Genomic DNA, 16106 nt, shown 5'->3' on the forward strand with positions numbered 1-16106 from the left:
CTTTAGCTCACTAACAACTACATAACACATCTGTGCTGGTGTTGAAACAGTAAATCCATCCCCACGTGTCACTGATAAGCATCATAGATAGCTGAAATCTGCACTGTAATGTCGCCATGACGACGTGCGGGCGTGTGTATGGTGATGGGACACTGTGCTTTTATTCTGAAATGATGTTGGCCTGATTGGTAGTCTTCAGAACCCAATTCTGGACTGTTCTGTCTGTATTCAAGGACGAGACATACCTGACTACTGTTTGTGATGGATGATATGTCTCATGTGACCTGGACATCAATAATAATTGTTAGTTTAATTAACTAGCATTAATGCTAGTTGAGTGTTAATGGTTCTGATAGCACACAAACTCCATTAAGATATTTGGAGACCTTCCTGCTTCTGAATGGTCCCCTGATATCCAGTTTTCATAGTTCCAGTTGGTACTGGTGTGAACCTCCTGATACATCCTATTTGGAACTGTCTAAATGAGGCGGCTGCTCAGCAAGCATGTTCCTACAGCCTTGATAAGTGGGTCGGGCTCTCTGGCCCAGATATCCAGACTCTGGTCTAGCTGTAGGGCCTGGCTTGACATATTGAAGATATTGAAGATGTGATAACTGTGATAGTTCATAGAAAGACGACAGTCTTTGGTTCTGCAGTGGAAATTAAGAGTAGTCCCACAATCCTGGCGGCTCATTTTTTGTTAAACTCCTGCAGAGTTGATGAGTTCTGCAAAAAATCCATCAAATGTCCTCAATGGACAGGTTAAAATGTTCAAACATCTGTGTCAAAGTTCAAACATCTGTGCATGTGTGTGTGTACCTTTTCTGTGGAATACAGCATTGAGGAACTCTTGGGCCTGTCTCTCCAGCCGGCTGATCCGAGACTGCTCCTGTTTGAGGTCTTCACACTCCGACAGCACCAGGCAGCCTCCACCCTTCTCTGCTCTGTGTTCCTGCACACAAACAGTGAGTAAATAAACCATCACACACCCTCAAGCACCAGTCATCACGTCCAGCCTCCAACGGTTATGCTCACACCAGTAATGATGCTGCTTCCACTGAAATGGACATCTGCAGGAGCACAAACTGGTATTATTCATCTTGAGAAAATGTGAGAAAAGCTGCTTTTATTATTTTTATTTACTTCTACAATAAATATTTCATATTTCACAAGGATGTAAACAGAGACAAAAATCACTGGAAGAGAAGTGAGGTGTGGCCCAGGGTGGTCTGGTCCAGATTGGGTTGGCTCAGCTGGGTCTGCTCTGGTTCAGGTGGGTGAAGCCCAGGTGGGTTTGGCCAATGTTGGTCTGGCTCAGGCTCAGGTAGGTCTAGCTCAGGTCGTTCTGATTCAGGTGGGTCTGTCTCAGGTCGGTCTGGGCCAAACATTTCGTCCACGCTGTCATAAATATCTGAGGTTAAAAACCTGAACTGGACTCTTCTGAACTATGGCCATGTTCAAAAAGCAGGGAACCAAAGACCAGCTCAGTGACCATGTTCTGATAGTTGAGGTGGAGAACCAGAAGAGACAACAACGTAATTGAGAAGAATTAACACTGTAACAACTTGTGACGCTGCTCCATCTAAAACAGGAGTCTCAGTGTGTGTGAGAAAGCTTCAAAGGGAGGTGAGTGTGTGTTTTAAGGCTTCAGCATTGCCGATCTGCTGGTGGCTGGTGTGGTAGCGTCAGATAGATGAATCCATGCTTCCCACCCACAGAAGCTCCCCTGGCATTTCACAAACTAGCAGAAGGTAATGATGCTAAGATGGAGAGAAAGGGATGAATAAAAGATGAAAGGGCGTGGAGGACACATTAAAGCCACAGTAGGTTCTGGTCAGGATATTTTCACACATGAAAGGATTAAAACATTAAGTGAGCATCAGAGAACGCAGCTAAAGAGACCCGCTGTAATCAGCCCATTTTACTCACTGTCATTCATTTCTGTTCCATTTTTCTCTTTTAGGTCTGATTATTTTCGGATTTTACACCTACATTCGACACAAAGGGCAGTAGCACAGTCGGCTTCATTGTTAGCATAGCTTCATTAGCATTAGCAAAAATGGACAGATGGGTTGGGGGGAGGTGCTCATGGCACAGATATGTTTTAGGAGACAGATGGGTGACTGCAGAGGACAAACTGAACTACGCTTCCTCCTCTTTTAGTAAAATTAGTCAAACGGCCTTATCAAGAAATAAAGAAGACACAAGGACAAAGAAACACAGGATGAAAGAAGGACCAAACTCAGCTGAAGTTTGGAATATTAGAAAATGTGATATTTGGTCTCTGGGACCAGTCCTGAACCATCGCTTTGGCTAATTGCTGCCAAGTTTGTCCTGTGCACCTCTCACCGGTTTCTCCAGTGTCCCCAGTCTCCCCAGTAACATCAGTCTCACCAGTGTCTCCAGTCTCACCATTGTCCCCAGTTTGTCATTAAAATGGAATAAATTTGTAAATTGCCAAGGAGGGGCTAAAGTGAAGGCTCTTACCTTCACGTTCTCTCGTCTTAAGCAGCAGAAGAGACAGTTTCCATCAAAGGACCAGTCAGACACTTCCTCTGGCTCGCAGTCTGAGACACCAAAGAGAAGAGATTCAGATTAGCCTGACCCCTCCAGACCAGAGAGCATCGTTACACTTTATATTGTCATTAAATGAGTGAGGAACTCATTTGGTTTCCTCTGAGGTCCACAGATGAGCTTTAAAACCTGCTGAAGATGAGCTGAGAAGCCTGTTCTTGTGCTTCAGAGTAGCAACAGAGAGGAATTCAACCAGAATGTTGCCCTTTTAATTACAGCACTAATTAAATTACCGCAACCAAATTACTGCAACTTCAGACATGAAGGACGACACATCAACTAACTGCTGTGACTGACAGATCAGCTCAATTCACTGTTGAGTATCACTGCGTAAAGAGCACCGAACACCTGAACAACTCTGTGTGTGTGTGTGTGTGTGTGTGTGTGTGTGTGTGTGTGTGTGTGTGTGTGTGTGTGTGTGTGTGTGGTCATGCCCTAAAGCCTTATTTGTGAAGAACTAATTAGGCTCCTCCAGGGCTGCGCTGGTGTTAAACATGTTAGGTGGGATGAGGAAATTTGCTGCTGTCTCCTGGCGCTTTAGCTGCTACACATCACAGAGATGGGCGGAGCCTCTGAATCCAGGGGAGCTTCTCAGCATCAGCATTTCCTGTTTATTAAAGTGTAACTTTAGTTGACTGTAACATACCGGCAGTCAGAATCACCAAAGATTTGGCTGCAGGCTCAGTCCTGATCAATGCGCCTGATTACAACATTGAATACTAATGTTGAAATGTTGCGCCTAGTCTGTTGGACACACACACAGTTGTCTTGTTAATGTGCAATTGCACCAATTTAGAAGCTGGAGGAAGATATTGACAGTGTTTACATGAAGATTTAATGTGTTCCTGTTTGTTTCCATAGAAGTTAATGAAGCAGGCTGTTAGTTCTGCTGCTGAGCATGAAGGTTGGCTAAAGGCTGCTGACAGATGATCAGTTCAGCAGGAAGAGCAGAAAGCAGAGATAGAAACAGACCTGCCTCCAGGCTCTGGGAGGGTCACGTGACTCTAGGACAGCACAGTGGTCTCCAAACCAGCAGACTGGCTGTACTGGAGTTTCTCTGGTTGTGACTCTGTAACTCTGTAATGTAATGAAAGTGCAGATGTTGTGTTTCCGCCCCAGTGTTTGTGGTAGTGTTTTGGTAAATTTACCTTGGAAAAGGGTGAGGTCTTTGACTAGTCCTGGCCCAAACAAGCCTTCCAAGATGCTTTCAAAGCCTGTAAGAAAGAACAGAACCTTAAAACCCAAATTATGCACACAAACACACTACAGCAGTGGCTGATAAAACACACAACTCTTTTATCAAAACTGGCAACAGGTAAATTAAATACAGGGCAGCTTTATTTGTGGACTTCAGGTAACTACACACACACACACACACACACACACACGTTCATCTGTGTACTTACAAGCACTTTCATAGATATAATGCATTCCCCAGCTCTTGACCCCACCGTGACCACTGACCCCTGGCCAAGGGCCCGCTGAGCCATCACAGTACCTCTGTTTCCTGGACGATAACATTAACACAATTCTAGAATTGACAGTCTCAACAATCTCAACACTCTTTTATTAAAATGTACCACCCAGAATCTGACTGTATGCTGACCTTTAAGGCCACAGTTTTACATGGGAGGCATTATCAAGCCACAACTCATCAGATTCAGACACTAATCTGAACCCCCTCAACCCCAACAATGACCTCATCCTTAAACAGTCCTCTGATGTGAGGACCAGTCAAAAATGTCCTCTTTGCTAGGAGAATGCAGATCTTGGTACCCAGTATGTTGCAAATACAAGAACATGCACACGCACACGCACACACACAGACACACACACACATCCTTGTCTTTCTTTCTGCTCTAAAGTAAATTGGAACTTTTCTTTTAATATAGCAGGCTGCTGTCACTTTAGATTAACTGTAAATATTCTTATGCTTCTGTTGCTTGGCAACTGCATACAGAGAAAATAAATACATATTCAAGTTCTCAACCCTACTCACCCTCAATTAATTGGAAATGGAGGAAGATAGAGAGAACCTGTGACAAAGACATGTATGTCTTTGCTTCAAGGAGAAATGTTGAGAGAACACACAGAGTTGTGGTGACCCCACGTTGGTCCTTTAAACTACAGGAAGAAACAACCCTGATGAGCTAGGAGTTAGGAAGCCATAGCAGATCAGGACCAAGGCTAGGAGCATCCTCATGAAGGTTCTTAACACAAACATAAACACAACCAGGATTCACATGATCACCACAGCAATACCCACCGGGCCTGTCTGCGCAAATGGTACCATGACCAGCAGTGGTACCATGACCAGCAGTGGTCAGCTCAGCATGGAAATGTGAGTGAGTGAGTGAGTGAGTGAGTGAGTGAGTGAGTGAGTGAGTGAAATCTTTCATGCATTCTTTGTTTGATCAGCTTGTTTTGGCATACTGCCAAGTTCATATTAAGTTGGGTTCAAATCCTGCAAGAGAACTTGGTATTATGTGCACAGATGTACATGCACATGCATTTGATGTGGTGGACAAGGGCAGCTTTTATAACTAAAAGCCCCAATCTTCAATTTTCAGAAGCTTTGAGCTGTGTTTGCACAGATTGATCATTGGGTGTTGGGGAGAGTGTTACAGTGGTGGTCGTGGTGTGTGCGGGGTTATGGTTTGGGGTGGGGGGTAGGAGCTGTGGCACTGCAGCCTTAAGTTAAACTTGGTGTAGCTTGCACGCCGTGGGGCCCCAGTACGGAGGCAGGGGGTGTTCCTGATATTTGACACTTGGTTTGGATGACATCACCAGACGAGAAAGGCTGAGCTTCTGATTGAACAAATGATATCGAGGATGTGATTGGACAAATGAGGTAACACTGACCAAGTGAGCCGGGGGGCAAACCACTCCAGAATGTAGGTCATCAATTCAGTCATGGGCCCAAAAGCATTTACACATGACATGTCAGAGGGAGACGACACACACATGAACACGCTCGTGCATTATGGAGCATGAGATTCATGGGTTTATGTGTAAATACACGTGACTCTCGACAACCCCCCCCACTCCCTCACTTGAGCACACACAAAGTGTCCCCAATCTCTGAAAACTGTGTGTGTCACTTTGTTTCACTTCAGCAACGCAGCCCAGCACCAACGCAGAGATGCACAAATGTGCCCACACAGATACGCCTCACGTGCACAAAACGACCACAAATTTGGCTGATCCATGTGTGCACTTGAAATGAGAACACACACATCCTGAATGCCCCTCAGGGGCCAGGAATCATTGAAGGGACTCAGCTAACTCGTGTAGGAGAGTTCCTCCAGGATTACTGGCTCAACCCTCTGAGAATCTGAGGTGGATCTGATACACAAATGATGACGGTGATGATGATGATGATGGTGATATTGACGATGATTCTGATGGTGTTGATGATGGTGATGATGATTATTCTGATGGTGATGATGATGATACTGTATAGTGTTGATGATTATGTTGATGTGATGGTGTTGAAGATGATTATGGTGATGATGATGATGATGATGATGATGATGGTGATCATGTGGTGGTGATGATGGTGTTGATGATGACGATCATGAAGTTGATGAGGATGATGATGGTGATGGTGGTGAAGATGATGGTAATGACGGATGTGTTGATAGTGTTGATGATGGTGATAGTGATGGTGATGGTCATGATGATGATGATAATTTACCTCTTTTATCTGTGTTTGAAGCCGTTTATTAGCACCTTCTGAGTGTAGCATTGTAGCATTGTTGCTAATGGTGTGGATGTTGGCCTGATTGAAAACAGACTCCAGCTCGGTCTTCAGCCGATGATCTCTTGAAAAGCCTCATGTAGGAGGGGCAGCAGTGGACCTACACTATATATAGCTGTGCATGAAGATAAATAATTTAGCACGACCAAAGCTCCTGGAACTGGGGCCTCCAGCTCTAGCTGATCAAATCAATAGCTCATTAACACAGCAGGTCAGGAGGAAGTGAAGGAGCAGCAACCGGTCCAGTTCTTTAAACCTCCTCAAACCTGATGAAGAGTTCTGCAGCAGCAGGAACACACCAGCTACATCTCCACATGTGTACAGAGAACACTCAGACATGACAACAAACTTTTTTCTCTGTAGTTTCTGAAGTTTGAGCGGCTGTGGGCTGTTAGCCAGAGGTAACAAACACACACAGGAAGAGTCCTTGGATAAATAAGTTAAATAGATCAAGAGTTGAAGACGATGCCAGAGGTTCCTCTGCTGCCTGTAGGAGAACTGAGCACAGCCCAAACATTTCTATAACATTGAGGGTAAGGAGCATCACACTGCACCATCACATGACAGGTCAACCAGCAGATAATCCAATTCACAAATCTACTGTTGGATGTTCTCCACACTGATGACAGAGTTGTCTTAACTCACCACAACACCAAAATGATAAAGAAAATGGCATCACTGATTCAGCTCTGAAATTGCTCTGCACTTGTTAGCAGAGCAGTACATCTGTCTCAGCTGCTGCCATCAGCACATGATTTACATCCATCATGGTACACACGCACACGCGTCAGCTGCATCTGAGTGTGTGTGTGTGTGTGTGTGAAAGAGAGAGTGAGAGAGAGAGAGAGAGAATATGTGTCTGTGTGTTTCTACACATGCTTCATAGAAAAGAAAAACAAAACAACCATCAAACTCAGCAGAAGAAGAAATAGAGCATTTGGGTGCTCAGCTTTTTCAGCAGATTTTGACCAGTTAAGGTTGATGGTGCAAAGCCAGAGTTACACAAGCAACAGAGCAATGTGCTTCTAACTCTTTACATTTATATAAGTCCAGAAAAACATTTAAATCACATTTCACACTGAACATTTTCTCTTCTTCTATTCCTAACCCCAATGAATAAACTGAGATCACGACCACAGCTAGCAACGTGTGTGTGGGTCTGTGTGATTTACGTGCATGTGTGTGATTAACGCGCGCACGTGTGTGTGTGAGAGAGAGAGAGAGAGAGAGAGAGAGAGAGAGAGAGAGAGAGAGAGAGAGATTTACATGTGTGTGGGTGTGTGTCTTGGGGAAAGAGATTGAAAATGAATAAAGCAAATATATTCAGGATTGGCCAAAGGCACGGTAAAAACAAAGAAAGCAAACTACACATGAACACACACATATGCACACACAACAAAAAGAAGCACAAGGCCTAAAGTGAACGTGTCGATTATATCCAACAGCTCCTTGGAAAAAACAAATCCCTTATCTCGTCTCATCTCTGTCTGAAGGAACCGCTGATGAGCTCAAAGGAGGCTGGTGTGTGCTGGCAGCTATTACTGTGACTACCACACTTCCATCTCTCTCTCTCTTTCCCGCGCGCGCGCGCGCACACACACACACGCACACACACACACACACACACACACACACACACACACACACACACTGCAGGACTGCTATAGCACTCAGAACACACACTGTGAACGGAAGATTTGACATTTTAACATGACAACACAGACACTGACACACTCTTTGACACTTTTAATATTTGTTTGTGGCCATGGTGGAGGGGCTTAGGTAACTTGGCTGTGGGAGAGGGGCATTGTATCAAGGGTGTGGATTGGGAGGGGCATTTTCAAGCATTAACTTTCTGCTCTTTCCAGACTCCACCTCCAACATACAAAGACTCCCCCCCCACCCCCTGGCATGAAAACAAATGCTTTGAGACTTGGAGGAGGTGCAGGCGCATGAAGACACTAACAAGAAGCAAAATGAAAACATTTGCTTTGTGTAAATGAAAGTGGGGGTGTTGTTTTAGTGGGGTTGGGTGTGTATGTGTGTGTGTATGTTTGTGTTAGGGGGGTGGGGCTGATGGTTAGCAGATAGGTTAGGGTATTAAAGAATGGGGTTGTAATGCTGACAGCACAGGTGCTGGTTTACATAGTCTGAACTGGGATCAGTGATGGTTCTGTTCATACCTCACAACCAGAACCTGCCCAGTTCCTTCAGGTTCTCGGAGAAACACATCCAGTTCACTGACGTCCTGATTTGTGCTGGTTTGGCTGGTGTTCAGCCAGTTCATCCTCTTCGTTGTCTCTAAACCTTGTGGGGGGGGTCACTGACGATGTACCGACACCATATGGACCGGCACTTTTCTACCATCTGTGGGTGAACCTGGAGACTGTCTTGGCACCAGCCTGCAGGTCCTCATTGCTCCCTCAGAGTTCTTCTTGATCTCCCTTCTTCATCGCACCTGCTGGGAGTTCTTTCCATCCTACCACTGGTGAAACTCTGGCACTGCTGCCAACATCAGCCAGTTTTGGTCTGGAACTGATGTCTGTTTCCAGACAGTAGTAACCAAAACTTAAAGGTAAATTATTACATCTGTAGTGGATTCATTCCTTCTTCTAATAAAACTATGAATTGGTCTGTGCTTTTGTCCGTTTTACTGACTTATTTTCATGATTTCAGTATTTCCTCTGCTGGATCCTTTAACTGGGATACAACTGGGAGTACTGGGGCTGGCAGGTGTCTGCCAGGAGTGGCTGCTGCTCTGAGCGTGTTTGACCCCAAAAGCAGTGGCTACCCTTTACCCCTTCAAGTCTGACTGAAGAATTCTCTATTTGTTTCCCTGCAGAATAATGGCTCTTTTCTCTCCTTGCTGTGGAGAAATAAACGATTCTTTAAGAGAATGAGCAGCGTCAAAAAGGCTGGCATCTGCGCTGGGTCGACCGTGACCTGTTGGACTTCACGTGTCTGCTGACATCCCGACGGTGCCACTGCGTTAATTCAACACTGAGCCACGGTAACTTTCTCACAATACCAATTTTCTTCTTTCTTCCTATCAAAGACGGCGTGGGTTTTGTTTATTTTTAAGAACATCGAGACCTTTGCTCCAACCCCGCAACTAATTAAAATGTGCATCCTTCCTTTCTCCTGCAGGATAATGTATTTCCTTGCAGCTCCAGGGCTACTGCACAAAGTCACAAAAACTAAGTGAAAGAGGAAAATAAGTGAAGCGACAGTGAAAGAAATACATTGCAGATAGTTTTAGATGCCTGTAACATTTTTCCTTCTTTCAATTCTTTTCAGCTTTGAGATATCAATATGGGAGGGCATCCATAACTTTAGAGGACACGAAGGACCTTTGGATGGAAACAGACTCCAGTAGCTAACGACCCCCTCTGGCGGCAGTTCTATCAGCATTAGAGACCCCGTCTGCTCAGCCAACATTTTCTGGTGAGGGAAGAACCAGGACAGAAGCTTTTGAATGCCGCTTTTCTGGATCTCTTAGCTGATTCCTGATCAGCTCTGACTTCTTCTGGCACATGGCTGGAGCTCAGCGCACAGTGGGAGATCTCTGGCTGCTTGTTAGCACAGAAGAGCTGTGAAACTGATGCCTTTGTCTGCTTCGTTATGTGCTAGCACAGAGCCTCTGAGTTCAAACTGCTGCCGTTACTGTTCTCCAGGACCAGGTGGGATCCGATAGCTTCTGCTTCTCCTCTTCTCATGCCACGACCTCCTTGTTCTTTTGCTAATCAAAATCTATAAAGGAGGTTTCTTGCAGCTGAAAAACACGACAGAGTCGATGCTTCTGAAACATCTTGCCAGTTCTTGACCCAGATTGAAACAGCACCGTGGCCACCTACACCCCCCATCATGGATGGTGCGTTTTCTTTTTTAAGCTCTTAATGCCTGTGATTAAAGCCAGAGCCCAGCGGTCCAGGTTCTCCACTAAGCACAGAATAAATATGTGGTTTTATTTTTTCCTGGCAGAGTGGACAGATGTTGTCCACAGCAGCTGTGGTCACATTTAATCCAGATGCATCTCAAATTTTAAAGAATCTTGATTTGATGACTCACACTTGAAGTGGAACAAACGCCACTGAAGATGTTCTCAGGGTTACATGAAGCTTCCTGATGGAATATAGATGTTCACCATTGAGACAGTCCAAAATCACGGGTTTCACATGCTCCGATGCCGGAGACAAACGCAGGAGGTGGATGGGCATGTTGTCTTTATTCGTTGGACATGTTGTCTTTGTAGCTTTGTAAAGATCATTTCATTTGTTCATTTAACTTGGCTGACATTCGGCTTCACGGTTGAGCACCAACCAACCCTCTATGCCCAACACTCTCCTCTTGACCCACTGGGGCATGTGGGTAAATTCCTTGTGAGATTTAAACTTCAGATGGGACAAAAGAAAGCAGGAAGGCCATGTGAACACACATTTAAAGCTGCTGCAGAGCTGCTGGGTTAGCAAAACACACCAGAGGAGAAGAGACTGAAGATGACCTTCAGAGGAAAACACATCATCCACTCTTCCTTTAAACCTTCCTTCATCGCTGCATTCTTGCTAATATCCTTTTTATTCAGTGTTTCTTTTCTACCATGTTATGTCCTTTAATTCTGCTTCTGCAGGCGTCACAGCTCTTTGTGACTCTCAGCTTAACTCTTGTTCATCCGCTCTTGTTTCTGTGATTACGTGCAGTTAAACCAATCAATTGTTTGTTCAGAGAAAAGTCAGATGTCAAGATGTTTAGAGGTAAAAACAAAGAGAAGCAAAGATTCTTAGAAAATCCAGTTAGCTGTTAACAGCTGCAGCAGATGAATGCTGTTTCACTTTTATACTTTTCATTCTTATTAAACATTAGAATTAAGACTAATTGTGGTTCCAATTTTACAACTTTTAATAATTCAAAATAAAATTAATCAGCTTGTTGTGTCTGTTGCTCTCTCTGACGTCTCCTCGGCCCTCGCTGACATCCCCCCACCCTCTCTGATGTCCCCCAGCCCTCGCTGACATTCCCCAGGCCCTCGATGACGTCCCCCACATCTGATGTCCCCCTGACCTTCACTGACACTGAATGCAAATGGACATTACAGGCAACTGCCGTTGACTAGCGAGAGATGCCACTAGTATCTGCTAATATCATTGACACTTACATGATGTATGACTTTTAACAGGGTCTACTGGTCTCAGCCAGAACGCTCGTGAAGAGAACCTGCTGAGAAGCTCCAGCAGTCGTCTCCTCCTCCTGCCATAAACACACGGTTCAGACCTCCACCTCACACTGACTGCCTGATTGACACTGGGTATTTATAGATGTCTCGGGGTTCTGAGTCTGTGTTGATGACAGAATGAGAGAATCCACTGTCGTTATGTGTAGGAACCACTTTCAACACTTTCTTCTCATCTAATCAGAGGAAGTGAGGTGCGTTCCTCCTGCGGTTGGAATGGTGGATGTTTACAGCTGAAAGGAGACCGTAATCAAACCCTTTCAGGCACCAAGAAAATGTTTTTGGTTCTGAAACCTAAAATCACTCAGAATTAGAGAAAAATAAAGGTTGTTTTATTTTGATACAAATTAAAATGTTGTAGTTTACTTTAGCGTTAACCTCCATCATGCAGAGAAGGACCAAAGAGCACAGAGTGGCTTATGAAAATGTGTGTGTGTGTCTCTCACTCACTCACTCACTCACTCACTCACTCACTCACTCACTCACTCACTCACTCACTCACTCACTCACTCACTCACTCACTCACTCACACACACACACACACACACACACACACACACACACACACACACACACACACACACACACACACACACACACACACACACACACACACACACAGTGGTTTATCATCAGCCAGATGTAAGGATTGGTTGAAATCTGGGTGAGTTAATGAGGTCAGGGGCCCAGTGCTGATGGAACAAAGACACATTTTAAGTGTGTTAAATGTGTGTCTGTCTCTCTCCAAATATCTCAGCAGCTTCTCCAATCATATGATATTCACATGAAATCGAGCTACTTAACGTGAACAGACAAAGAAGGCAATTGATTGTTGGGCCAGGGGTGTATGAGGATGTAGGGATCTAACCAGACAGACCATTTTACCTGTTTTCAATTTAATCCTGCGATTCTAGGATTCTCTAGGATCAACATCCTCAGAGACCTCCAGCAAACAGAGGAGCTGGCTTTATCCCGTCACACTGCTGAGCCCAATAATACCGCCCCCCCCATCATTTATGTTTGAGGTTGTCACATGACTGACAGGAACCACAGACAGACCATTAATGCAGCTTTCCTCCTGTACGGCTTTACGAGCCCAAACCTAAATGCATAGGAGCAGCGGCGTGCAAAGATAACAACACACACACAAAGAATCTGAACACACCTGTCACCATACAGCTGCTTTTAAGTTGTCTTACACACACACACACACACACACACACACACGTTAAAAACATATCAATCCTTATATAGTAAAAAACCTTTTGTAATATTTTATAGGGAATGTGTTTATGTACACACACTTGCTGCCACACACTCTTTAACAAATGCAGATAAAAATTTCTCCCTTTGCATATCACAAAGGTTGCTCTGTGTGTATTATTGCTATTCTCTCTCTCTCTCTCTCTCTCTCTCACTCACACACACACACACACACACACACACCCTTTTATCTCCCTTGAAAAGGTCCTTAAACTCCCTCCTGCCCAATTTGTGTGCTTGGTCCAAAGGTGGTCACTGATAGGCAGTGACACACCTTGGTTCACCAAATGTTCACAACTCATTAACCATGTCCCAAACTCTCTTTCAAACGAACGAACACACCCACACACACACACACACACACCCACACCCACACACACACACACGGCAAACTGGATTCCTGCATCTTGGATGCGGATACAAGCGGTAGAAAGTAAGTGAGTGAGTTCAGAATCAGACCAAAACTAAAGATTCAGTTTCACTCATTTGTTTCTTTTACTGACACAGACTGTTGGTAGTGTCGTGGACGTGTGTTTACGGCTTGTAAGGATGTCCTATATCATCACTGAGAGATAGAGCAGCCCCACGTTCACCTGGGTGGACATTCATATATGTTGTAGTTTAACCTGCTGTAGATTTAGCTGGTCTAGATTAGCGTCTTACCGAAGGGTGTCTTGGGAGTTGTAGTTGATTCTTCTGGCTGTTGGGGCTTAAAAGTGCTATGAAACTCAGGAGCTTCAGTCCTGTTTTTTGACAGATTGATGTGTTCAGACAGATTTGTACCTCCACCCAAATATACCTCCGCCCACTTCACCATCTTTAACTACCCTCTCGCTGAAGATATTCCTGAGGAATTTGTCCTTCTTGTTTTGACCCTTACATTCATTATTTCAGCTCCGGGCTCCCCGTGTGCAAAACAGTGCTTCCATTGTTCTATTGTCCAACAGCAACACAGAGCAGCTCAAATCTCCAAATTGCCTGAACCTGTCATGTTAAGGCACCACGAGAAATGTGTTTCATGCTCCTCTTTTCTTTAGTGAAGCCTAATTCGAACCACATTACAACAGATATTTCACGTGCTGCCTTTAGTTTTAAAGCAATTACTTTGAAAAGTCTGACGATGCGCTTCACAGTTGCTGCTGCTGTTGCTGTGGTTGTTTTTTCAGATCTTGTGGTTATTGTGGTTGTTGCAGTTGTGGATGTTGTTGCGGTTGTTGTTGTGGTTGTTGTTGCTGTGTGTACATGTAGAGGTTGATCTATGTGATCTGAGAAATTTGGTTGTTAGGGGAGACATTAGCAAGAACCAACTGCAGCACCATCAGGCCAATTTCCCCCCCCAAAAAAGACATTGAAAAAGACATTAAACAAAGAATGTGTGGAGACAAAAAAGTGTGGAGAAGAAGCAGCAGAGACATGGAGATAAAAATAATGCTGACATTTCTCCTGAAGGACCATCTCTGTGTGCGTGTGTGTGCACGTGTGTGTGTGAGCCTGGTGGGCTTGACACCTAACTGAGGGTGACATGGTGGTACACAGAGGCGAGCCGAGAGCCTCCAGACTGGGCCCTCACACAGCACAGCTGCCCCTGTCACCAGCATTTATCCTGCCCCCATGTGTGTGTATGTCTGTGTGTGTGTGTGTGTGTGTGTGTGTGTGTGCGTGTGTGCGCGTGTGTGTGTGTGTCTGTTCCTATATTATTTATTTTAGATTCTTCCTGTCGTGTTGTTAACAAGGTTTATATGTCCATGCCGGCGCTGCTGTTGGCCTTCAAATTCTTTTTGAGTGGTGAATACTGCTCATGAGGGAGATTTTATTTTTAACAGAGCAGCTTTGAAACTGTTGATTTGCCGTGATGATGCTGAAACATCTTCACAAGCCTCTTCTGAACATCAGAAGTTCATCATTCCGAATTGGATGGGTTGGGATGGGATGGCTGTTTTTTGGTGGAAGGCTCCTGTTTGCTGCACTGGTGCTGATGGTATTTCTGCTCTGCCAGACTAGGAATCCACTGATTTTTACTAGAACCCCAATCACAGCATCTGAACACTAATGAAACATGAACTGAAGCAGAGTTTTTATGGGGTTAGGGTTCTTTGTGTCCGGCCAACATCCAGATTCATATCGAGACTTAAGCAAAAATTCCTGAGTTGTTTCCCCATTTAGTTAAGCAGGTGAAAAGGTTCAAAAAGAGCTTTCATGCTGCTCAGATCCTTTTCAACATGCTTTTAGAGGAGCTGAATAGTGGAAATCAAATGTCCCTGTGAGGCAAAATGATGTGAAATCTCCATTAACCATTGATTTTCTTCTGTGATACTTGAGGTAAAACTGGGATCAAGACTTAAATGAACACGAGTGTGTATAAGATGCTCCCATTTATGAGTTTAGAAATGTAGAGATGTTCTTAATGGCCTGTGCCAAATATCTGGAGGAGAACTGGTCCCATACAGGTTCCACAGTTCCTCAACCAACATCAGTCCTCTTTTTGATGCTTTTACCCATCTGGAGTCTTCGATCCAATCTTTGGCAGGTTGTGTAGAAACTTGTTCCACAACTTGTTCCTGGTGTTAGCCAACAACTCTTAAGTCAAAGACCATCAACTCTTCACATTTTTCTTCAATCAGTTGAAGAACTGACAGAAAGTTTATTTCAACAGCTGATTCAAAAGTATTATAATATTTGAAGTTACACTTCCTCAAAGGCTCATTTGGATAGTTATCATTACTTATTAATCATTGATTATACTGGTGATTCTCACACTTCCTGTGTGAGCCTGAGTGTCTTTGGATCAAGGCTCAATCTTAACTAAGTCATTTGTTTCCAAGTCGTTAATAATGCTCTTTGTTTTCACTCCGTTTGTTGTGGAGCCCTCATTGGTCATGTGACCTCACTGGCTTCTTTGTATATAAGCTTCATACCTTAACACACGCTGCCACCCTACCCTCCACACCTCTATTGTTCCATCCATCTCTACCCACTCACACTGAAGAACTATATTTCCCTTGGTGCACCTGCAGGCAGCACTGCTACAATGACAAGCCCAGTGGCCACACACACACACACACACACACACACACACACACACGCACACACACACACACACACGCACACGCACACGCACACGCACACGCACACACACACACACACACCTCTGTTCTATTAATCAACCACAAACATGAACACTCCTCTGCAGAGTCCTGGAATATCTTAATAGGGTTCTGGATCTGGTAATGGTTCATTTATATCTATCAGGTTGATTGAGGCCAGTCAGGTGGCCTGACTTTG

General features: G+C 44.4%; 1 protein-coding gene across 3 annotated transcripts in view; it reads right to left on the bottom strand.

The window, feature by feature from the left end:
* Positions 1-16106, bottom strand: part of lcor (ligand dependent nuclear receptor corepressor) — a 37687-nt gene that overhangs the window by 17163 nt on the left and 4418 nt on the right. For 2 of the 3 annotated variants that reach the window (XM_029850137.1, XM_029850138.1), the window contains exons 2-5: positions 3723-3788; positions 2488-2567; positions 1038-1070; positions 820-952 (exon numbers count right to left, since the gene is read on the bottom strand). In XM_029850137.1, coding sequence (XP_029705997.1) covers positions 820-952; positions 1038-1070; positions 2488-2567; positions 3723-3788 — 312 coding nt within the window. The remainder of the gene's footprint in view (positions 1-819; positions 953-1037; positions 1071-2487; positions 2568-3722; positions 3789-16106) is intronic. The other variant, XM_011612643.2, reaches the window with a different exon arrangement.

The sequence above is a fragment of the Takifugu rubripes genome, chromosome 17 (genome assembly GCF_901000725.2).
Source record: "Takifugu rubripes chromosome 17, fTakRub1.2, whole genome shotgun sequence".
Classification (NCBI taxonomy): domain Eukaryota; kingdom Metazoa; phylum Chordata; class Actinopteri; order Tetraodontiformes; family Tetraodontidae; genus Takifugu; species Takifugu rubripes.